The 23,636-nt window shown below is 36.6% G+C and overlaps 2 protein-coding genes across 23 annotated transcripts in view; one reads left to right on the top strand and one right to left on the bottom strand.

The window, feature by feature from the left end:
- Nucleotides 1-16,652, top strand: part of LOC127432221 (ARF GTPase-activating protein GIT2-like) — a 33,450-nt gene extending 16,798 nt beyond the window's left edge. For 2 of the 22 annotated variants that reach the window (XM_051683130.1, XM_051683123.1), the window contains 8 exons: nucleotides 6,331-6,473; nucleotides 6,930-7,082; nucleotides 8,211-8,420; nucleotides 9,214-9,303; nucleotides 10,242-10,324; nucleotides 11,647-11,820; nucleotides 14,534-14,597; nucleotides 14,739-16,652. In XM_051683130.1, coding sequence (XP_051539090.1) covers nucleotides 6,331-6,473; nucleotides 6,930-7,082; nucleotides 8,211-8,420; nucleotides 9,214-9,303; nucleotides 10,242-10,324; nucleotides 11,647-11,820; nucleotides 14,534-14,597; nucleotides 14,739-14,918 — 1,097 coding nt within the window. In that variant the 3' untranslated portion in view covers nucleotides 14,919-16,652. Of the gene's footprint in view, nucleotides 1-1,219; nucleotides 1,284-1,424; nucleotides 3,632-5,517; nucleotides 5,616-5,737; nucleotides 5,850-6,330; nucleotides 6,474-6,929; nucleotides 7,083-8,210; nucleotides 8,421-9,213; nucleotides 9,304-10,241; nucleotides 10,325-11,646; nucleotides 11,821-14,533; nucleotides 14,598-14,738 lie in introns of those variants that run through there. The other 20 variants (XM_051683129.1, XM_051683119.1, XM_051683127.1 and 17 more) reach the window with 15 other exon arrangements.
- Nucleotides 16,653-21,821: 5,169 nt separating this feature from the next.
- On the bottom strand, nucleotides 21,822-22,995 carry LOC127432233 (trace amine-associated receptor 13c-like). Its single transcript, XM_051683148.1, has one exon. The coding sequence runs from the start codon at nucleotides 22,973-22,975 to the stop codon at nucleotides 21,962-21,964; it is 1,014 nt and encodes a 337-aa protein (XP_051539108.1). The 5' UTR covers nucleotides 22,976-22,995; the 3' UTR covers nucleotides 21,822-21,961.
- Between the last annotated feature and the right edge of the window lie 641 nt (nucleotides 22,996-23,636).

Genomic DNA, 23,636 nt, shown 5'->3' with positions numbered 1-23,636 from the left:
GTTCATAAGTGATTTTATCTCACTAAAATCATGCTAGCATGTGTAATGTTTACATCTTGTGGCTATACTTTTGAAACGGTGTGTATTTGAATGGTTATGGACTGGCCCCATTCACATCCATTATACAACCCCAATTCTGAAAAAGCTGGGACCGTATGGAAAATGGTAATAAAAACAAAAGGAGTGATTTTCAAATTCTTTTTACCCTGTGCTATTTTGAATGCACTACATAAACACATTATTTTATGTTTTAACTTGCAAATTTATAATTATTTTTTTTTCCATTTCAAATCAGATGATTGCAACACACTCTAAAAAACTTGGGATAGTTGAGTGTACCACTGTGTAACATTACCATTTCTTCTAATAACATTTAGTACGCATTTTGGCACTTAAGACACAAGTTGGTTAAGTTTAGCAAGCAGAATTCCCCCCCCCCCCCAATCATCCATTATGCAGGTCTTCAGCTAGGCAGTTGTACGGGGCCTTTGTTGCTGTATTTTGGCATTGTCCTGCAGGAAAACCACTTAAAAACATAATTCTTCTGCAATGGATATTATGACTTGGGCTCGGGAATACTTCGGTTAACCTTAGTCAGTCAACACCGTTCGCCGCTGCATCCAAAGATGTGAGTTATGGCTTTACTATACAAAGAAAAAGCCATACATCAGCACCGTCCAGAAGCGCCGCCGACTTCTCAGCCTCGTCTGAGATGGAAAGTAGAACTGTGGAATCATGATTTGTGGTCTGACGAGTCCACATTTCAAATAGTTTTTGAAAAAGAAAACTGTCGTGTTTTCCAGGCCAGAGAGGAAAATGACCATTCAAGCTGTTATTGTGCTGCTTTTTAATTTTGTAATTTTTATTTACGAGGGACGAGACCGTTATTTACCACAACATTATGCCACAAATGCTGTCAGTTGAGCTTAATTTGTATTAAACCTGGAATATTCCTTTAAATTGGTATGTGCAAAAATGGTACTTGGATTGTTTTTGCTTTCAAGCTGCTCAGCTTTAGGCCATTGTAGGGTGTATTTAGCTTTTGTGTGGATGATTAGACCAGTGTTTTCTTTCACATGCCAACATTTCACATTTTTAATTTATATAGTTATTTTAAATTAAGCATTTCATCGACCTAATCAGACACATTTGATTTTTCTTTGTCTTACCTGCATTTTAGTCCCCACAGGATAACAGTCATTGTCTTTCTTTGTCCCAGCTTTGTCCCGTGTTCAGAGAGAATTCTTGTTGCAGTGACAGAAATGGCTACGTTGTTTCCTAAGGTCAGTCTTCACCCTATAAGTAAATATGTTGCCATAGTGGGGAACATAACCCTTCATATTCTGTGTTAGTTGTGCATCGACCGTAATTATTTGGGTAAAAAATTGCTCTGAAATACACCTTTCCAATGTCTCCCGTTACAGAGGCCGAGTTCTGAGATGGTTCGTGGGTCCTTGCGTCTGCTGACCTCCAGTGCCAGTCGTCTGCAGGGTGAATGTCAAAAGGCCACACCACACGACTCCCAGCAGGTTATTCAGTGTGCCTATGACATTGCAAAGGCTGCAAAGCAACTAGTTACTGTAACCACCAAAGACAGTAACTGACTTATGAGTTTCTGAGAACCTTTCCTGTTCATTATCTTAATTTGCTTCGTTCCTGTTTTATGGCAACAGTATTATTTATGGTGTTATGTTCCTGCATAAAACACAGTTTGTTTTGTGAATTTAAAAAATGAAATCATTTTATTTTTTACATATATGCAGCTTTCAACATTGATTAACTTTAACGTTCAAGGCACTAAGCCTTGATAAGCAGTGGCCTACTTTTTGTCCCAAATAAAACCATTTTAAATTAAACCAATATTTTATTTGCTTCCATGGTGCTAATTAACAGATGTGTGTTATAGGTTTTACTGTATCGTTTTTATGACTAATTTTTTAATTCATGTAAAGTGTCTTTTGAGTACCTTGAAAAGTATGTATTATAAAATGTATTATTATTATTCCTTACAATGTCTGTTTTGATCATGTGTGTGGATAAACAGAACAAGGCCTTTATTCATTTACTACCTGCACATTTCAAAAATACCAGATTAGGTTTCAGTTTGACAAGAAAATCATCACTTGGTTCTTTGCCGTCGGACTCGGCTGCTGTCAAAAATAAGCTGGTGAAGTTAGTGTGCCGTCTTGAAAAACAGCTCACTCAAAATGTGACAGTGACGTAGATGTAAGGGTGCAAAATGCCTCATTTCCTGTGCAATAAATACCTTTAAGCCTTGCTGCAAAATGCTACCTTACCCCTCCTGGTGTTACCACTGTATTAATTATTCAGAGTGCATAGTCATATTATGGAGTGCTTTATGTGAACTGTTATACATAACTTGTGTGTTTGGGTTTTAATTATAAACTTAAAATATATACTCCCTCACGTGACACACTCTGAAATGTGATATGTAGTCCACCAAGTTTGGGCTGGAAATATGTAATTTCTTTGTTTCATTTATTTATAAATATTTTGACTATAAATAATGCTTTACACAAAAATGTCTCATTGCTATCCAGTCCAGATTATGGGTTCTGTGTAATTTGTATAATTTCTTTGCAGTTTAATCCCAGGTTTATCTGTGAAGGTTTTTATTCATCCAGCTCATTGAAGATTGAAAGTATGACAGTGTTTTAGTGCCAAGTTAAAATAAAAATCCAAGATTTTGTAACATTATGAGAATAAATGATTTGAAAATAATCTCATAATAGGCCTTTACTTTCGAGGATTATGATATTATTTTGAAAACATTAAGACTTTATTTTTGCAATGTTTAATTCTCGAAATCCTCTTTTTTCTTTTTTTTTTTTAAAGTGGAACTAAAACGTCTTCGTATGGCAATTTATTCATGGTTAACTGGACAACAAAAGCCCATTAATAAACTGTGATATTTAAGTGATAATTCATTAGTTACATTGTCTGGCCAAAGAATGTGTTCATGTGTTGCATTGTCTGAAAGGAAGAAAAAAAGCACCAGTAACACAGACTATAGCCTAACGGCCACCAGTTGTTGTGCTAGTGATTCTGGGTTTATGTGGTATTGCATTGTATTACTTAACACATTGTATTATATTTATTTTCAGGTTATCACACATGTAAACTGCTGGTTGTCAATTATGTATGCCTAATCTTGTCCTTGTGTTTCTTGCACTTGTAGCTGGTGGATATGCATTCATGCATCTACCTGCTCAATGTTGAAGGTTACTGTGGCCTTCATATGGGATAAACATCATGCATTGATGCTGCTTCCATGAGTCTCGTTACTGAATATAATAAAACAGCATTTTAACTGCAAAAGCCTGCATGCTTTTAATGCATGTCCATTTATGTGTTTAAAAACCTTGAACAGTACTGCAACTTAGAATGACATCCAAAGTGAAGCTTGTATATAAGATCGAAATGTTTTGAAGCTGTTAATGAAGCTTTTGTTGAAATTGTTTTTGTACAAAAATATAAATTGTAACTTTATATGAATTTCTTTATATAACTTTTTGATGGATGGATAAAAAAAAGACTATAAAATGAATATAGTTTCTATTCTAAATATTTTATGCATGAAATAAATGAAAAAATATTTTATGTACTCATATTCATATAGTTTAAATAACCATTCATTGAATTATTTAAAATGCATTTTATAACATTTGTTCCTTAACAGCGAGCATGAGATGATCATGACCTGCCATCTCAGCAACAGGCACACATCCTCATTCGCCATTTACTCCCATTGCATGGAGAAAACTAATGATGCCTACATTACATAGATCATCCAGTTAACAAAGCATCAGCTTGGTCGTAATATATTTTTTTCATTTTTTTTTTTTTTTGTCCAAAACTTTGTAACATTCTGCAGGTGAAATTCTAATAGCAGATAAATGTGTCACTGTAGCAGTGCAGTTTAATATAATGTTTCTGAATATTATTAGCAAGTATAGTACACGTTACAATTCAGTCAACGTTCATTGGTTTCTTTAACATGATCAACTGTCCAGTGGCATCTTTAAACTGAATAACGACCTGCTGATTTTACACTTCTCAGTACACTGTATCTCCTACAAAGACATTCATTTTTTTTCCTAACCTGAAATACAAGGTTCCCACTGTCATAGAAAACCTGGGAAGACCAAGCAATATTAAATCGGGCCTGGAAAAGCCATGGAAGTCATTGAGATGTCATGGGAATTTCTAGATTGATGTTGCATTTCTCATGAATATAAAATGTTCTTTTGAGTTGATTATCCGTTGAACTGATTTACAAATTGGTCTGAATGATTCATTATCAGATCTTTCAGAAATTGAATGTTAAAACTCTTTATTCAGATGACTGGAGAGGGCATGGAAATTCATTGGTCAAAAAGTGTTGAAACCCTGGAAATACTGCTTTTACCTTTATGGTTTTTAAAGGAATATTCCGGGTTCAATACAAGTTAAGCTCAATCAGAGACTATTTATTTATGAGAGACGGGCCACTTCTATTAAAATTAATGGAAGAAGCTGGAACGCCCAACCAAAGAGCTCTAGCATCCAACAGTCAATGGATGTAAAAAGTAAGTCCCGCCTTAAAGGTAAAAGAGCCAATCACCTTTTAGATACAGACATCGCCTGTCAATCAGTTCGAGAACGCGCATGCGCGTTAGCTATACAAGCCAGGAAAATTTTTCTTTTTGCATAATATGAGGTAAAGAAGCAAAATTTATGATACAAATGTTGACAGATTTTACTGCTGATTGTAAATATGTTGTTTAAACATAAGCTGGGCAAGCAGTTTTTGAGATTTTGGTGTTCCCCCATTCAAGTAGATAGGAGCTGCACTCTCATGACTGGAAATAGCCTCCTGGGAGCGTTCCAAAAATGACCGACAGTGGACTGACTTGCTAGAAAGACGTTGGCTCAATCAGCATTTGTGGCATAATGTTGATTATCACAAAAAATAATTTCGACTGATCCCTTCTTTTCTTTAAAAAAAGTAAAAGTCAAGGTTACAGTGAGGCACTTACAATGGAAGTGACTGGGGCCAATTTCTGGAGGGTTTAAAGGCAGAAATGTGAAGCTTATAATTTTATGAAAGCACTTACATTACTGTAATTCTTCTGTTTAAACTCATATATTATTTGAGTTGTAAAGTTGTTTAAATGGTCATTTTTACAGTCGTTTTAGGGTTTGTTGACATTACATCGTCATGGCGGCGAAGTTGTAAAATTGGCTCTAACTTTACCCAGAAAAGATTAGTAATTTTAAATGCATATTGTTTATGTCTTGTGGCAGTACTTTTGAAAAAGTATTTTAACAAACAAATTTGCCCCCATTCACTTCCATTGTAAGTGCCTTACTGTAATACAGATTTTTTCTTTTTTTAAAGAAAAGGAGAGGCAAGTCAAAATTAATTTTTGTGGTAATCAACATTATGCCACAAATGCTGTCGATTGAGCTTAATTTACGTTATCCTTAAATTATGTAATTTTTGTGCTGTTTTAGTGTGGCTTGCAACTCAGAACCACAGCACTTTGGTCACTGACACTACAGTGGTACCTTTCCTCCCTGTCAACCCTGAATATTCTTCTACTAGGAATCAGGTACATAGACATAGATGTGCACACACTTCCTAAAACCACACGCTACCCATCACTGGCAAGATATCAGTCAGTTCTCATCTGTTCATGGCATGTTTATGGCATTTTTTTTAAATATATTGCAGGGCCGGCAGAAGCTTGCGAGATTCAATGCACATGAGTTTGCAACGTTGGTTATTGATATTTTAACTGATGCCAAACGCCGTCAGCAAGGAAATTCTCCTGATAATTTCAAAGGTGATGAAAGGTCTTGGTTTTGCCTTTTACTTCATTAACTGAAAAGAATAGTTCACCAAATAATTATAATTCTCTCATTATTTACTCACACCCATTTTGTTTTAAACCTGTGTGCTGTTTTTTTCTTCCGTGGAACACTAATGGAGAATTTTTGAAGAATTTTCACATAGATATTTTCCATACAGCAACAGCAGGTCATAGGGACCATAGGCTGTCAAGCTCCAAAAAGGACAAAAATGTACAACAAAAGCTTCGTAACAGTAGTCCATACAACTTATTATATATTTGCTATACACTGTATATGCACTATATTACAAAGCTTCTGAAGCTATACAATAGGTTTGTGTGAGTATTATTGACCTCTTTTTCATCTATTTTGCAGTAAATAAGGACAGAATGTTTTACTATTTTATTACATTTCCACTATTCCTTGAATGACCAATAAAGTTAAATTGTGCCCTTGGTCATTTTTTTCACCCAGATAATGTAGAGTTAATTTTGAAGGATATTAGCAACCAGCACAGCAGTGAAAGTCCAGAGACTGACCAACCGGATTATGACAGCGTGGCTTCAGATGAGGATACAGAGCCGGAAGTAACATCGGGAAAAGACGAGCGGGCCAAGGTACATCTTTGAGTTCATGTTGTTTGGTTTGGCTTTAAGTAACTGCATTTGCAACCCATTTTATTTTCATATGAGTAGAATAATTTATGAGTAGAACAGGACATTCCATGTGAAAACAGTAGGGCTGGACTTGATTTTATCCATTGAAAATTGATTGAATTGTGAAAAGTTGGCAATACATACCAGAATGGAATCAGGTGGTTGGTGGGGAGAGGTTGAAAAATAAGTGGGACTGGTGATGTCACATGAAGAAGAAAATTATTTTCAGGGGCGGAGCAAGTTATTACATTGTTATGAAAGATTATGAAGACAGCAGCATTTTTCTTCGGAGTAATGTGGATCGCTGAATCATGCGCAGTAAAACCAGGAACGTGTTTTCAAGTAAATAGGGTCAATTTAAAATTTAAATTAAAAATTGTGCTCCAGTTAATGTCTAACTGTGATCTCCCTTCTCAGAGCTCTGAATCTTCAGACTTGTCAGACAGCCCCATCACTGTGCAGGAGTTCATGGAGGTGAAAAGTGCCCTCAACGCCTCTGAGGCAAAGATCCAGCAGCTCCTCAAAGTCAATTGTCATCTTAGTGAGGAGCTGAGACTCATGCAGAGCAAGGTAAGAAGTTTGCTGAGCCATTACATCACATCCACCACATATCATCAGCACTTATACATTCTCCATTAACTAGGAATTTCTTACTTATTTGCTGAGTAGGTATATTTTCATGTATATATGCCATGTTGATATAATGCCAATGTTTAATACGATCACCCAAAAATGATAATTTCTCATCATTTACTCACCCTCATGCCATCCCAGGTGTGTCTGACTTTCTTTCTTCTGCAGAACATAAATGAAGATTGTTTGAAAAATATGTTGGTCCATACAATGCAAGTGAATGGTGACCAAAACTTTGAATGTTCAAAAATCACACAAAGGCAGACTAAAAGTAATCCATATGACTCCAGTAGCCAAATCCGTATAATTTGAAGCACTATGATAGGTGTGGGTGAGAAATAAATCAATATTTAAATAATTTTTTATTATAAATCTCCACCTTTGTCCAGCCCCGACCAGTAGGTGGTGAGTATGCATGAAGAACGTGAAATGCCAAAAAACAAAAGAAAAAGAATGTGAAAGTGAAAGTGGAGATTTATGGTTGCTCACCCACAACTATCATATCGCTTCTGAAGACATTAATTAAAACACTGGAGTTTTATGGATTACTTTTTTGTTGCCATTATGCAATTTTGAAGATTCAAAGTTCTGGCCACCATTCACTTGTATTGCATAGACCTACAGAGCTGAAATATTTCTTTTAGATTACGCATCTGGGAAATTGAGCAAATTTTCATTTTTGGGTGAACTATTCCTTTAATAGTAGCAAATGAGATGTACACTATCAATTCTAAAATGAAAATGCACAATAGTTCAGTTCATTTGGTGTGAAAATGTAAATGTAAGTGGAAACTACTGCTACCATAAAGGGGATCTGCCATTGTTGTTTGGCAAAGTGGGCACGGTCTACGACCAATAGCGATAGTCTTAAAATGGACAAATATTGGCCAATTATCGGGCCTGGTTGAGGCAGAACAGTCATCGCTGTCTCCCACGTTGTCGTGCATCATTCTTTTGTTTAACTTGGAAACACATCTAGGTACGTACACTGATCTTAAAAGCTAGATGTCCAAATAGCTGATAGAGACTTTCTGCAGTGAAGTATGATTGTGTGGTTTGTTTCAGTTGAACTCCCTTCAGAACGAGAACAGCTCTCTGAAATGGCAGACTCCTAACAGTCTGGGAAGGCCGCAGGACCTTCCACACAGGGCGCCTCCACGTGGCTGCAGAGCCATGTCAATGTATGAGACTGGCTCCAGTTTAAGGCAGTACCACCCTAGAGGAGAGACCGTCCATCCTGACACAAACCTGACTCTTCAACCATTGCCTTCGAATGTAAGTACAAACAAAAAATGGCTGGAATTCTTTGAGGAGTTCCAATTTCATAATTTTACTTTGTTTTGAAAGGAGTAGTTTACCCTAAAATGAAAATTGTCAACATTAACTCTCGACGTGAACCCTCACGTCGTTCCAAACCCATATGACTTTCTTATGTGGAAGACAAAGGAGATTTGCCTCACTTAATAAAGTAGTCGATGTGGTCCGTGCATCATATTCCAAGTCTTCTGAAGGCATACGATTGGTTTTCTTATAAAACAACCTGAAATTTACAGGAATAGTTGACCCAAAAATTATAATTCTCTCATCATCTCTCATTAATGACCTTTTTGGAGCTTGAAAATTTGGTCACAATTCACTTTCATTGTATGGACAAACAGACATAATTTCTCCATTCAAATATCTTTGTTTGTGTTCTGCAGAAGAAAGTCATACAAGTTTGAGATGACAAACACTACTCATGAGCACTAGAAGAGAAGCTTGTTTATGGTGGCTCGCATGTTTACACAAGAGCTTGAGTTGTTACGCGCTCATAGTGCTCATGAACATGAAAAGACGTTGATGTTTACACTGAAAAGTATCTTGAATCTCCCGATCTCCTTTCTCACGTAAATTATGACCGAATTTTCATTTTTGGGTAAACTACCCCTTTAATCTGTTAGCTCAGCTGGTAAACCATTGAATCATCACTTCAGGTATGTTTTGATAGCCTCTTTTTTGCTCTCGTTTTATGCATTCATATTAAACAAATCCCTTTGCCCACTTAAAACGTAATCTGAACCCTTTCTAGATTGGGAAGGGTCCCTCCGTGACCGCCTTCTCATCCCTTCCCTCGTTCCCCTCATCTCTGTCCTGGTCATGGAATGAGAGAACCCAAAGGGTGAAGTACCTGCTCAGTGAACGGGCTGTTGATAGGGCTTCTCTTCTACCTGTCCCCCATTCACTCAGTGCATGAACCTCAGATCTATCCAACAGCTGAAACCAATGAACAACAAGTCCCTCCTTGTTCCTTTGCTGGACTACTAACCTTAAACTAGATTGACCTGCATATTGAGAGATGGCAGTCATTAACATTACTCACCACTTTGCTGGATGTGCGAAGCATTCCCTGGATCTCTGATATCTTAGGCTTGAAACATACCATGCGCAAGTATGCGAACACAGTTGCTTCTAGTTACGCAAACTCCCAGTGAACACATTGTCACTACGTTTACATTCGGAGAACATGCTGGACAAAGCTGAGCTACATTTGCATTGTCTAGGTCTGTTAGTCTGATTTGCCTCAAATCAGAATAGTTGGATTTAATTCAGTCCAAAGCATTTACATGACATTAGACAAATTATTGTTTTAGTTCGACTGAAATAAAATTAAAGTGCACGCAAATATACTGATTGAAAAAATATACAGCATGAACACACCGTACTCTGCTTTGGATAAAAGCATCTGCCAGATGCATAAATGTTATGTAATGTTAAGTGTTGACATGTTTATAGGTAGCTAGCTATCTGAATAATAACACATCTGGTTTAATGGTACAGACATTTGAAGCAAACTCTATTGCCCTCTTGAGTATTGAGGTTTGTTACCACCTCAGTAACTCAACGTAGCACATTATTTAGAACGTAATCGCAGGCTTGCATATAAGTAGAGAATGTTTCTAGCCTTTCTTTACAGCTCTGTTATGTTGATGTTTTGATTCTACACAAAATGCATGACGGTTTGCTGTGTCTTCAAACTTTGTTGAGAAAGCACTGATTGTCAGAAGCAAGTTGCTCTTTTGCTTTTGTAGAAGGTTCATTTTGGCTGTACTCTTACAGGGCTGCAGCCTAGATGCCCAGAGAAACATGCCAGAGAATGACTACGATAAAACACTTAACCATGTCGCGTTGGAAGATCCTGGGTTTGTCTTTCCACTTCTCATTGGTTGAAAAACCATATGTATTCTAATTCAGTAGTTCTCAACTGGTTTTGCTTCTGGAGCCAAACTCAGTATTGAACATAATGTGGTGAGTGGTGACCTATCCCAAACATTGGAATTTATGTTTTTTACCCTGCATAGTATTGCTCATGAGGGAATATCATGCAACTTGTCCATGTTGGCATGTGCCTATGGTAATTTGGCTTGTTTTATGCTAAATGACAGTAGAGTTTGTTTGGATGTACGGCCTTTGATGTCAACAATAACAGATATGGGAAGCGTCTTCTCTTCCGTTTTAAAAGACCTTTTACTTTTGCTACCCCAAGTTTGCACAATTGTTTGGTCAGTTGCATTTTATTTAGGCATGTCAATCGATTACACATTTCAATCAAGTTAATTACATGACATGCCGATTAATTAATTAATCGAATTCATTGCGGTTAATCACATATTTCAATATTTTCTAAAGAAAGGCCCACAAATAAAGTCAGCTCCATATAAATAATATAATTCATATAATTCAAATTGAAAAATATTGCATTATTGTAGTAGACAAGTAAGCATTGATTAGAAAATAAAAAGTGGCTTTAGAAGTCAATATACTATATTTGTTTGTTTTATTCCCATATCATTCCACAACCACAACATAAGCCTAAAGTCGACTGCAGTCCATTTTGCAATTCAGTTCGTCAATCTGTCCTGTTTTCACAGGACGCTTTCTAATATTTTTGTATGTGCATGTGCTTCAGACAGACCCTTTACTGGTTTTCGGCATTTTTAGGACACTGTATTGAAAATCGCATCTTAAGATCCCTGCATTCTGCTGTGCTTCGTCCAGCTGTCAAGAACGCGTCCTGCGTGACCGACTCTCATTCTGTGGCTGCTCTGCTCGTGAGGTTTGTTGGGGCGACCGACTGCCCCCTGCTGACGCGGCTCGTAAAAACACAAAGTTATATGTTCTTAAAGCTTGAATATACAGATTTTTATAACGGAATTTAGGTACAGGTCAGGAGGCATGATTAATTGCCTGAATTATTTTAACATGTTATTTTTTATATAATTAATTGCACTAAATTAACGGGTTAAATCGACAGCCTTAATTTTATTATTTGCATTTTGCATTGTTTTTTCCCTTCTGTGCATGATCCTTTTAGAACAGACATGTGACCCATTATTTTGGGTCGTGACTCACCAGTTGAGAACCACTATTCTAATAAAAAAAAAAAAAATTTTTTTTTTTTTAATATTTTTTGTTTTTTTTAAGACTATGGACTGACGGCTGGTTCTTGCCATTTTCTCCACAGGGGAAGAGGGAGCGGCTGGTTGGGCGACGGTACAGTCCCACAATCAGAAAACCCATCTGAGGTTGAGTGTGACTCTAATTTACCATGTACAGAGGATGTCATCAGCAAAACAGAGCTGATCACAAAGAACATCCAGGAATTACTGAGAGCTGCACAGGAGAATAATCATGAGAGGTAAGGAAAGTTAGTCAGCGCTTTGTGTTAAAGCAGCCTGGGTAGGTTAGTGGCATGGTGCCACACTGAAACAGGTGAAAGGACTCCAATAAAAGCCCAGTATTCTGATGATACTCAGTCCTCTTGATACAGTATCTCTTTTGTCGGTTTGCCAAGTGATGGGATTGTGCCAAACACAGCTGGGATCTGAAACAGCACATTTCCAAGAAGCTTTAAGATGGAAAGACAAATTTATGTAGATTCATTATTGCCTGATATGCTAATATTTTGTTTCTTGAGGCTGGTTTTAGTAAATTTACCTTAACTTCTAATTTTCTTTGTAGGTGGGACATTATGATTTTTCTATGACAATATGATTTTCTCAACATTTGCTTGGCAGTGATGCATGTAAGCAAATTTATAGGTTGACATTCTACATGGTTGTGTTAAAAATAGCCAAAGCCACTAGATTAAAGCTGAAGTGTGTAATTTCTGCACCACTTGCATCACCAAGTGGAATTTCTAAAAGAATGACATTCAAACAGGTTTCCTCAAAACACCCCGTGTTTTATTGGTTGGGCAAACAGATAGCCTCGTGCCAAAACACACACCATTGGTTGAGCCAATGTTGCTGTGTCGGGTTGGTCGGTATGCTCAAACAAACAGTGTAATGTTTTGAAATAGCCTACGAAAAGCTTACTTATTGTTACATATTCATAAACTGGGATAGGAGAAAAATTTACACATTTTAAGTTCAATATTCAGATCAGCACCATTAGGATATAGAGCAGTATGTCACTGAATGGACATTTCAGAGTCTTTGTCACTTGGCTTATGCTGGTGTTCAGTCTCAGATCAGTAACAATCATTATTCATTCATGGGAGAACAATACCGTAGGATAGCATTTCAGCTCACCCAGACTTTCTACGCTCCCTGTTTAATGGCTAAAGTGAAACTTATAAATTCTTGATAATGTCTTTTCAGAGTATAAAATAAAGTGAAAAGGTTAGTTATCACTGTGCTTTTTGTGGTTTCCCGATGGTGAATAGTAATCTCAATACAAGATTTTTACATTTTCGTGTTCAAATTTGAGTGCAGTTTGCCCATGCAAAACTTACTGCCACACTGCTGGAGTATTGTGGATGGTTGACATGGTGTGCTTGAGGGTGGATCAGGTCCTTAACCCCAAGAATGAGGAATGGTGATGCTTGTGCTTGTCACATTTATGTTTTAAAGGAATGTTCTAGGTTCAAAAAAGTTTGACTCATTGCCCGTTTAGTTAAAAAAGTGCAAAAATCACGATTCATATAAAGCACTTACAATGGAAGTAAATACAGTTTCAAAAAGATAACCCCACAAGACATAAAATTATATGTTAACATTATTTCAGTGTGATAAAATCAAGGATCTATTAGTGTTACAGTGGTTACCAGATTACATGGTTTATTAGCATAGTGTTACTGCACGTCGTCATGACAACAAAGTTGTAGTTTTGAATATAACTTTAAACGGAAAAGGTTCATAAGTGATTTTATCTCACTAAAATCATGCTAGCATGTGTAATGTTTACATCTTGTGGCTATACTTTTGAAACGGTGTGTATTTGAATGGTTTTGGACTGGCCCCATTCACATCCATTATACAACCCCAATTCTGAAAAAGCTGGGACCGTATGGAAAATGGTAATAAAAACAAAAGGAGTGATTTTCAAATTCTTTTTACCCTGTGCTATTTTGAATGCACTACATAAACACATTATTTTATGTTTTAACTTGCAAATTTATAATTATTTTTTTTCCATTTCAAATCAGATGATTGCAACACACTCTAAAAAACTTGGGATAGTTGAGTGTACCACTGTGTAACATTACCATTTCTTCTAATAACATTTAGTACGCATTTTGGCACTTAAGACACAAGTTGGTTAAGTTTAGCAAGCAGAATTCCCCCCCCCCCAATCATCCATTATGCAGGTCTTCAGCTAGGCAGTTGTACGGGGCCTTTGTTGCTGTATTTTGGCATTGTCCTGCAGGAAAACCACTTAAAAACATAATTCTTCTGCAATGGATATTATGACTTGGGCTCGGGAATACTTCGGTTAACCTTAGTCAGTCAACACCGTTCGCCGCTGCATCCAAAGATGTGAGTTATGGCTTTACTATACAAAGAAAAAGCCATACATCAGCACCGTCCAGAAGCGCCGCCGACTTCTCAGCCTCGTCTGAGATGGAAAGTAGAACTGTGGAATCATGATTTGTGGTCTGACGAGTCCACATTTCAAATAGTTTTTGAAAAAGAAAACTGTCGTGTTTTCCAGGCCAGAGAGGAAAATGACCATTCAAGCTGTTATTGTGCTGCTTTTTAATTTTGTAATTTTTATTTACGAGGGACGAGACCGTTATTTACCACAACATTATGCCACAAATGCTGTCAGTTGAGCTTAATTTGTATTAAACCTGGAATATTCCTTTAAATTGGTATGTGCAAAAATGGTACTTGGATTGTTTTTGCTTTCAAGCTGCTCAGCTTTAGGCCATTGTAGGTTGTATTTAGCTTTTGTGTGGATGATTAGACCAGTGTTTTCTTTCACATGCCAACATTTCACATTTTTAATTTATATAGTTATTTTAAATTAAGCATTTCATCGACCTAATCAGACACATTTGATTTTTCTTTGTCTTACCTGCATTTTAGTCCCCACAGGATAACAGTCATTGTCTTTCTTTGTCCCAGCTTTGTCCCGTGTTCAGAGAGAATTCTTGTTGCAGTGACAGAAATGGCTACGTTGTTTCCTAAGGTCAGTCTTCACCCTATAAGTAAATATGTTGCCATAGTGGGGAACATAACCCTTCATATTCTGTGTTAGTTGTGCATCGACCGTAATTATTTGGGTAAAAAATTGCTCTGAAATACACCTTTCCAATGTCTCCCGTTACAGAGGCCGAGTTCTGAGATGGTTCGTGGGTCCTTGCGTCTGCTGACCTCCAGTGCCAGTCGTCTGCAGGGTGAATGTCAAAAGGCCACACCACACGACTCCCAGCAGGTTATTCAGTGTGCCTATGACATTGCAAAGGCTGCAAAGCAACTAGTTACTGTAACCACCAAAGACAGTAACTGACTTATGAGTTTCTGAGAACCTTTCCTGTTCATTATCTTAATTTGCTTCGTTCCTGTTTTATGGCAACAGTATTATTTATGGTGTTATGTTCCTGCATAAAACACAGTTTGTTTTGTGAATTTAAAAAATGAAATCATTTTATTTTTTACATATATGCAGCTTTCAACATTGATTAACTTTAACGTTCAAGGCACTAAGCCTTGATAAGCAGTGGCCTACTTTTTGTCCCAAATAAAACCATTTTAAATTAAACCAATATTTTATTTGCTTCCATGGTGCTAATTAACAGATGTGTGTTATAGGTTTTACTGTATCGTTTTTATGACTAATTTTTTAATTCATGTGTCTTTTGAGTACCTTGAAAAGTATGTATTATAAAATGTATTATTATTATTCCTTACAATGTCTGTTTTGATCATGTGTGTGGATAAACAGAACAAGGCCTTTATTCATTTACTACCTGCACATTTCAAAAATACCAGATTAGGTTTCAGTTTGACAAGAAAATCATCACTTGGTTCTTTGCCGTCGGACTCGGCTGCTGTCAAAAATAAGCTGGTGAAGTTAGTGTGCCGTCTTGAAAAACAGCTCACTCAAAATGTGACAGTGACGTAGATGTAAGGGTGCAAAATGCCTCATTTCCTGTGCAATAAATACCTTTAAGCCTTGCTGCAAAATGCTACCTTACCCCTCCTGGTGTTACCACTGTATTAATTATTCAGAGTGCATAGTCATATTATGGAGTGCTTTATGTGAACTGTTATACATAACTTGTATGTGTGTTTGGGTTTTAATTATAAACTTAAAATATATACTCCCTCACGTGACACACTCTGAAATGTGATATGTAGTCCACCAAGTTTGGGCTGGAAATATGTAATTTCTTTTTCATTTATTTATAAATATTTTGACTATAAATAATGCTTTACACAAAAATGTCTCATTGCTATCCAGTCCAGATTATGGGTTCTGTGTAATTTGTATAATTTCTTTGCAGTTTAATCCCAGGTTTATCTGTGAAGGTTTTTATTCATCCAGCTCATTGAAGATTGAAAGTATGACAGTGTTTTAGTGCCAAGTTAAAATAAAAATCCAAGATTTTGTAACATTATGAGAATAAATGATTTGAAAATAATCTCATAATAGGCCTTTACTTTCGAGGATTATGATATTATTTTGAAAACATTAAGACTTTATTTTTGCAATGTTTAATTCTCGAAATCCTCTTTTTTCTTTTTTTTTTTTTAAAGTGGAACTAAAACGTCTTCGTATGGCAATTTATTCATGGTTAACTGGACAACAAAAGCCCATTAATAAACTGTGATATTTAAGTGATAATTCATTAGTTACATTGTCTGGCCAAAGAATGTGTTCATGTGTTGCATTGTCTGAAAGGAAGAAAAAAAAGCACCAGTAACACAGACTATAGCCTAACGGCCACCAGTTGTTGTGCTAGTGATTCTGGGTTTATGTGGTATTGCATTGTATTACTTAACACATTGTATTATATTTATTTTCAGGTTATCACACATGTAAACTGCTGGTTGTCAATTATGTATGCCTAATCTTGTCCTTGTGTTTCTTGCACTTGTAGCTGGTGGATATGCATTCATGCATCTACCTGCTCAATGTTGAAGGTTACTGTGGCCTTCATATGGGATAAACATCATGCATTGATGCTGCTTCCATGAGTCTCGTTACTGAATATAATAAAACAGCATTTTAACTGCAAAAGCCTGCATGCTTTTAATGCATGTCCATTTATGTGTTTAAAAACCTTGAACAGTACTGCAACTTAGAATGACATCCAAAGTGAAGCTTGTATATAAGATCGAAATGTTTTGAAGCTGTTAATGAAGCTTTTGTTGAAATTGTTTTTGTACAAAAATATAAATTGTAACTTTATATGAATTTCTTTATATAACTTTTTGATGGATGGATAAAAAAAAGACTAAAATGAATATAGTTTCTATTCTAAATATTTTATGCATGAAATAAATGAAAAAATATTTTATGTACTCATATTCATATAGTTTAAATAACCATTCATTGAATTATTTAAAATGCATTTTATAACATTTGTTCCTTAACAGCGAGCATTTAAAAAGCAGATGTTTTATGAACACTGTCTCATTCATTTCTGTTGACTATCACGGCACACCAGCTCCTGTTGAAATGAGAAACGAAGCGTCGCACCTGTATAAATTCTAAGAGGCTACAACACTTCAACAAGTTGCATTTTTATGTTTTGCGATAACCAGGATAACCAGTTCAATACCGCTTTCGTCCTCACAGCGGCGCCACATGACCTTATAACTAATGGATTGGGACGCAAGGTTGGTCAAAAAAAAAAAAAAGAAGAAACTGTTTTTCCTGCCTGGAGGGGCTACTTGGATGGTAGAGAGGAGCAGTGGAGTGGGGGATGTACTTTTCTAATTAGGCAGCCAGGCAATATGTCGCATGCTGCTCCAGTAGTGCAGCAATCTCCAGGCTAAAAAGAGAATACCGAGAAGAATAATCCGGGTATTAGTGCACCATGAGATGATCATGACCTGCCATCTCAGCAACAGGCACACATCCTCATTCGCCATTTACTCCCATTGCATGGAGAAAACTAATGATGCCTACATTACATAGATCATCCAGTTAACAAAGCATCAGCTTGGTCGTAATATATTTTTTTCATTTTTTTTTTTTTGTCCAAAACTTTGTAACATTCTGCAGGTGAAATTCTAATAGCAGATAAATGTGTCACTGTAGCAGTGCAGTTTAATATAATGTTTCTGAATATTATTAGCAAGTATAGTACACGTTACAATTCAGTCAACGTTCATTGGTTTCTTTAACATGATCAACTGTCCAGTGGCATCTTTAAACTGAAAAGGAGTTGGCAGATTGAAAAAGAAAAGTGATTTGTATTTTTAAAGGCAACTTTAAGGTTGCAATTAAAAAAGATTTATTAATTTATCATTTATTAATTATTTGTCAATTTGTATGGCGATTTACTTTTTTATTTTTCACATTAATAAATTGATAATTTATTCCTTGATTTTTTATGCAACACAGTCCTCTATAGTGGCAGCCTGACAGGTATTAGGAACTGTAAAAAAAATAATACATAAAAAATAATTTTATATATATATATATATATATATATATATATATATATATATATATATATATATATATATATATAAAACTTAAATCACATTGCCTTGGTTCCAAAGTTTTTGCTCCAATTAAGGCTGACATAAATGGAAACATCACAGTAAGTTGAAAATTTCTTTTTTTTTTTTTTTTTATCCCCTTTTTATCCCCAGTTTGGAATGCCCAATTCCCAATGCGCTCTAAGTCCTCGTGGTGGCATAGTGACTCGCCAATCTCAGTTTCCTCCGCGTGAGACTGTCAATCCGCGCATCTCATCACATGACATGTTGAGCGCTTTACCGTGGAGATGTAGCGCGTGTGGAGGCCCACGCTATTCTCTGCGGCATCCATGCACAACTCACTACGCACCCCACTGAGAGCGAGAACCACATTATAGCGACCACGAGGTGGTTACTCCATGTGACTCTACCCTCCCTAGCAACCGGGCCAATTTGGCTGCTTAGGAGACCTGGCTGGAGTCACTCAGCACGCCCTGGATTCGAACTTGCGACTCCAGGGGTGGTAGTCAGCGTCAATGCCCCCCCGAAAATGTCTTTTATGCATTAATTATTATTTATTATTATTATTTTGTAAAGAAAATGTCTGTATCAAATTCCATAGAAATATATTGAAGAGTGTTCTGAATTCTTCCCAATTCTCACAAGAAAATTAAAGCTATCTTCAACTCAGATCCAGTGAAGTATGAGACGCTTCAGCAGATACTGTCAGAGTGATTCAGAGTGGCCTAAAGTTCGAGCCACATTGGCGCTAATGTGGTTAAAGCAGTAATTAGTTCTCATGAATCAAAACAATTTGATTGTCTTATTTGTAGACAAAAGCAGTTGTTTACCCAAACATGTCTTGTATCATGTGTAATTACCTGCATTTGTCATGACTCTCAGCAATGTTTATCAGCACGCTGACGCGCGAAAAATGAAATGGATTTTTTTTTTTTAAAGTGGCATATCAAACAAAACTAGAGATGCTACTCTTTAGGTTTTAATTCATTTAAATTATGCATTGCGTATAGCGAAGCCAAAGTACAACATCTACACATATGGACACAGGGTCGTACAAGGTTAAATAGTACGCCAGAATTCTCAGTATTTAAAAACCAAAAAAAAAAAAAGAAAAAAAAAAAACCAGTAGGAGAGAAATACCCAGATGACCTACCACATCCTGTGAGATTCTGAAGAGTGAACCAACTGGACACTTTACCAACCCATAATCTCACGGAAGCTGAGGAAACATCATATTGAAAATGCTGAAAAAATAAAAAATGGCGAAGAACCAAGAGTTGCGTGTCTCTTTTCAACTCCAATTGCTGTTTATACCAAGAACGCTGTTCATTGTGTTTAGTATGTAATTGTTTAACAAAACTATATATATTTTTTTTTACATTGTTGTTACTAAGTCAAATGTTTGGGTCATAGTCAATGCCCACATATCCAAATGAAGTATATCTGGGAATGTATTTATACTACTCGCTTGCATATACACTCAAAAAATAAATAAATAATTCAAAGATTTACGCATTTCAATATCATAACAAAATTCCATCAATTTGAATCGAGTAAACTTTAACTAAATAAATGTAAAAAATCCCAAATATTTTTTATTAATTTAATTTAGTTAAAAATTACACTTTTCATTTTTGATGGAATTCTATGAAATTGAAATGCGGAAATCTTAAAAATAGGCTAAAATATTTTTTTGAGTGTACCCAAAGAACATTATTTTTTTTTTTATTACCAAGAAGTATGTTCTTCATCAAATGCAGTACTTATTTTCACAATACGCAAATTCGGACACAGCTACTAGTGTTTTAACACTATTTTAGTCATTAAGTCAGTCAGCCAGTTGTTGGTCCACTATAGTGTTGGGGGCAGGAGTCCTGTAGTTAGTAAGTTGTTTCAGGCCACTCCACACTGATGCAGGTTCGTTAGCTGAAAACTTGTTTTTCAGCTTATCAGAATGGCTTCTTTTAGCCACTCTGATGTCCTTATTTATTGTGTTCCTGGCCTGATTGTACAAGAATTTATCCCCACCTCGGTAAAAGCATCCGCTTTTGCCTGACAAACCTGCTGGAGCTCTGCTGTAAACCATGGTTTGTTGTTGTATGTTAAATAAGTCCTAGTAGGAATGCACATATCCTCACAGAAACTGATATGACGTCACAGTATCTGTGAGCTCGTCCAGATTGGTGTCTGCAGCCTCAAAAACACTCCAATCAGTGCAGTCAAAGCAGGCTTATAGTTCCAGCTCTACTTCATTGGTCCATCTCTTTACAGTCTTTACTGCAGGTTTAGCTGATTTTAGTTTGTGCCTGTAGGTTGGAAGATGAACCAGACAGTGATCAGAGAGTCCCAAAGCTGCTCTAGGGACAGAACGATATGCATCCTTTATTGTTGTGTAGCAATGATCCAGTATATTTCTGTCTCTGGTTGGGCATGTAATGTGCTGTTTGTATTTGGGCAGTTCACGTGTGAGGTTTGTCTTGTTAAAATCCCCAAGAATAATAATAACTGAGTCCGGGTATTGTTGTCTGTGATTTGATCAGCCAGCTGTTGCAGCACTGCGTTCACGCATGCGTGTGGCGGGATATAAACACTCACAAGAATAAACGAGGAAAACTCCCGCGGCGAGTAGAAGGGCTTACAGTTAATAAAGAGCGCTTCCAAATTAGGACAGCACATCTTCTTTAACGTTGTTACATCTGTACACCAACTTTGGTTGATGTAAAAGCATGTTCCACTACCTCTCGTTTTCCCCATTTAATCCATGATGCGATCCGCTCTGAACAGCTGAAAGCCCGGCAGATGTAACGCGCTGTCCAGAATGGCTTCACTCAGCCAGGTTTCTGTGAAGCACAAGGCAGCAGAGGTTGAAAAGTTCTTGTTTGTACAGGTGAGGAGATGAAGTTCGTCCGTTTTGTTAGCAAGAGAGCGGAGATTTGCTAAATGAATACTCGGCAGAGCTGTTCACAAGCCACGCTAAATTAATTCTGACCAGTGCGCCAGCTCGTTTCCCTCACCTGCATCTCTTAAACAACACAGCTGAGCCTCTGACTAAAATGTCCAGTAAAGCATCCGAATAGTTAAAAACCAGGAAAAGATTGTCTGGTATGTGCTGCTGAATGTTCAGCAGTTCATCCCTGGTAAAACTGATTGGAAAAAGATTGCTAAACACACAACATTGTACCTTCTCCACTCACTGTTTTTCATGGGATCTTTCAGTAGACCTTATTTACAGCAGCACCATCTTTGATTTTTGATGGGAATGGCAACAAGGCTGTGAAGGATAGACTTAGTCTTCTCAGTGGGATGTACTGCAGTTTAAAGTGGCACTATGTAACTTTGTGCTCTCTAGCAATATCTGTGGTTGAAACTTAAAATTGCAAGAAATTTGCAGAAGAATACTTTGTCAGTCGTGTTTCGGCACTGCTCTCCTGGCGGATTAATCTCATGGGGTGCTTCACATTTCTGAAATAGTGTGTCCTCGTTTCCTTTCCTTGCTTCCTTTCCTTGTTTCCTTGCTCTGACCTCTTAGGAAACAAGGAAAAGATGGATGGAAAGGAAATGAGGACAGAGGAATCGAAGCAAGACGGATTTGTAAAATGAAATGTCCTACTCAAGTGTCACTTCAGAGCGTGTTTTCAAGCAGCTGCATTACTTTGACACGCTTTCCATTCTGTTATTGAAACTTTATTTATTAATATATTCATTATAAATCCAAACAATTCAAAATGCAGTGTTGAAGTATGTGACATGGTTTATTTAAACCACAAAGGTGAAACATGAATAAAGTGTGTTCACATCAAGTCTACAAACAAAGACTAAAAGAACTCGGAGTCTGTGCTTTGAGATCACATCACAATAAATCAAACTCCACAAAAATCATGCAATATCTGTAAAAATGTCCAGTAGAGATGATGATGGCTGAAATATTCTGAGAGTTAAGATGTATTTAACTGACAGTTTAAACCAGCTGTAAAATAAAGCATAGATAAGAGGATTCAGACCAGAATTAACATACAAGGTCCATGTTAGAAAATTCACTATTGTGAAAGCATTTGTAGCATCATATGTTACAGACAAAATATAGTATGGAATCCAGCAAAGCAGATAAATTATCACAATGATTCCTAATGTCAGAGCAGCCTTGCTCTCAGATTTCCTCCTCACAGAACTTTCTGTTACACACTTTCCAAATTTCACCAGAGAGTTTATAACTTTCACTTGCTGATGCACAATATAAAATACCCTTAAATATAAAGTTATGATCCCAATACATGGAAACATGAAGGACAAGAACAGATCAGTGACCCGCCAGGCAAAATTAGCCACTATGGAGCACTGTCCATAACATATATCTGTTTTGTTTAATTTGTCAAAATAGCCATTACTTATCACTATGGTAATGTTATATGTTAAGGAGCAAAACCAGCAGAGACAGATTATAAGTATTGTTTTAGTCATGGTTATTGTTTGTGGGTACAATAAAGGGTAACACACAGCTATAAAACGATCAACAGCAATACAAACTAAATTACTAAGGGATGCAGAGAAGAGCAGTGCAATGGTTAATATAAAAATTCCACAGAAATTGTGTCCAAAGTACCAGCAAGTCTCGATTATTTTAATGCCCTCCACGGGTATCACAAATAGTCCAACAAGCAGGTCAGTCACAGCCAGAGAGAGAATGAGCATGTTGGTTGGAGTGTGGAGCTTCTTGAAGTGAGAGATGGAGATGATCACCAGCAGGTTCAGAAACACAGTCCATGCTGACAGCAATGATACAAACACATACATGATATTATATTCATATTTAGAGCGCCTTCCCTTGATACACGATGAGTTAATGACAGGAAAGCAGTATTGAGTCTCATGATCCTCTGTCTCATAGGCCATGAAGTAGTCTCCTACTGTTTGGAGTTTGTTCTGCTCTCCTTCTTGTCCTTACTTTTATAGTATCTTGATCAGACTGGCCAACCCATATACCACCCACTCTGATGCAACATAATGACATAACTATAGGTTTTATTGACTTGACAAGTCTCGTCTGAGAGTTTAAACTAGTTTTAAAAGTTTGAAGGTCATACAGACATTACAGTGAGAGAAAGTGGCAATTAGTCAGACAAACTGTCACATATAAATATACAGATAAACCATCAGATAGAAAGAGAGAGAGAGAAAATGCAACTTAAAGCAGATCTATTTGTGGGGTTTTTTACATTTACATTTTTTGACAGGAGTTTAAATTGAGCATTCCATTTGTCCATTTGAACATTTTGTCAATGTAAGTCTATGGGATTTTTCAGATTTTTGGTCCACAAGTCCAATTATTTAGAAAAGACATAGCACACCAAGTCAAAACAGTCTGAATGTCTTGAAAGCTGAATAAAGAGTTAGTCTTAGAAAAGTTGGTCTCAAGCTTACAGATTAAAAAAAAAAAAAAAAAAAGAAAAACACCTTGTAGAATAAAAGTGTGTTGGCTTGGTCAAGCCAAAAATGAACTATTTCCATGTGGAATTAAAACCTAAACCAAACCAGGAACCTTTTTATTGCCAGA

The sequence above is a fragment of the Myxocyprinus asiaticus genome, chromosome 42 (assembly GCF_019703515.2).
Source record: "Myxocyprinus asiaticus isolate MX2 ecotype Aquarium Trade chromosome 42, UBuf_Myxa_2, whole genome shotgun sequence".
Taxonomy (NCBI): domain Eukaryota; kingdom Metazoa; phylum Chordata; class Actinopteri; order Cypriniformes; family Catostomidae; genus Myxocyprinus; species Myxocyprinus asiaticus.
Note: the sequence above shows the minus strand (reverse complement) of the source record. Positions and strands in the feature narration are given on the sequence as shown.